Raw genomic sequence first — 1,255 nt, 5'->3', positions numbered from 1 at the left:
AAAAAAAAAAGCTATTCCCGTCGCCCGCACCAAGCCCAGCCCTTCGCAGCAGTCCTCTCCCGCGTGCCCGCCCCGCTCAGCCRTCCGTGGCCAGGATGACGACGGCCCCGAAAATGCCCACGTTCTGCCCAATGAGCTTCATCTGGTTCCAGAACTCGACGCGGCGCGAGTCGTGCCAGTAGCCGATGTTGCCGTCGATGAGCAGGATGGCGAGGGGCAGCAGCACGGCGAGGATCTGCGCCGCCGTGCGCACGTAGTAGCCCGAGAGGAAGGCCAAGGCCAGCAGCCCGTAGAGGACGAAGAGCAGCTGGAGGGTGAGCTCGCCGCCGAGGATGTGGTTCAGGTAGGCCAGGCGGTCCTCCTTGCTGTGCTGCAGCGAGTAGGCCTGGGGGCAGAGCCAGAGCTGGAGACGCCGGGGCCGGATTCGGCCAGGACGGCTGAGGCCTCGCTTTTGCCGTGCCCCGGTGTCACGGCCCGACGGCATCGGGGCGCCACGGAGCCCCTTGTTGCACGCAGCAGGGCTGGAAAACCCCCGACGGACCCAGCCCGTTTCCAGCCGGCTGCGTGCAAACGGTATCTCTGGTCCCGTGGCCTCTGGAGAAACCCACGCACGGGGCCAGAGGGCTGCGCGGAGCAGCTGGCACCCGTGGGACCACAGGGATCCCAACCAGCGCACCTGAGCGGGTGCGAGGGGACAAGCAGAAAGTCCCCAGAGCCAGCAGCACTGGGCTGGCTGCAACTTTTGGCAACCAGCTTTTAAGCCAAGGAGGCCGGATCCCTAAGTAACCCCACATCGACCTTCCCAAGCCGGGAACGCCGCGGCAGGCGCCCGCGCGACCCCCCAGCCCCGCGCACCTGGCAGATGAGGTAGATGCCCAGGAAGACTTGTCCCGTGGACTGCAGGGAGCGGCTCCGCGGCTTCTGGCGGTAGAGCTCGCCCGCGCCGCTGGCCAGGATGAGGAAGCCGCCGATGATGGCGATGGTCCGGGAGTACATCCGCACCTGGGCGACGGCGCCATGAGCGCCCCGAGAGCCGGGCCCGGGGCGCAGGGGATTGGGGGGGGGATGACGGACGGACGGGGGGGTCTGGGCTCACCTTCAGCCATTCGCCGTAGTGCACGTGGCCGCCGACGTGGGCCGCGTAGGTGGCCACGGCGAGCTGCAGCGCGGCCCCCAGGGCGAACCAGCGGCGCTTGACRCCGAAGGACATGAAGCTGGCGCAGAGCACGGCCACCCCCATGTCCACGTAGAGGTA

At 68.4% G+C, this 1,255-nt stretch overlaps 1 protein-coding gene across 1 annotated transcript; it reads right to left on the bottom strand.

Moving 5' to 3' along the window:
- Positions 1–6: 6 nt before the first annotated feature.
- Positions 7–1,249, bottom strand: TMEM101 (transmembrane protein 101). Its single transcript, XM_026057237.1, has 3 exons — positions 1,097–1,249; positions 856–1,002; positions 7–385 (listed from the first exon to the last, which is right to left on the bottom strand). The coding sequence occupies exons 1-3, from the start codon at positions 1,238–1,240 to the stop codon at positions 77–79; spliced, it is 600 nt and encodes a 199-aa protein (XP_025913022.1). The 5' UTR covers positions 1,241–1,249; the 3' UTR covers positions 7–76.
- Positions 1,250–1,255: the final 6 nt, after the last annotated feature.

The sequence above is a fragment of the Apteryx rowi genome, unplaced genomic scaffold, assembly GCF_003343035.1.
Source record: "Apteryx rowi isolate R43461 unplaced genomic scaffold, aptRow1 scaffold_1375, whole genome shotgun sequence".
NCBI lineage: Eukaryota > Metazoa > Chordata > Aves > Apterygiformes > Apterygidae > Apteryx > Apteryx rowi.
Note: the sequence above shows the minus strand (reverse complement) of the source record. Positions and strands in the feature narration are given on the sequence as shown.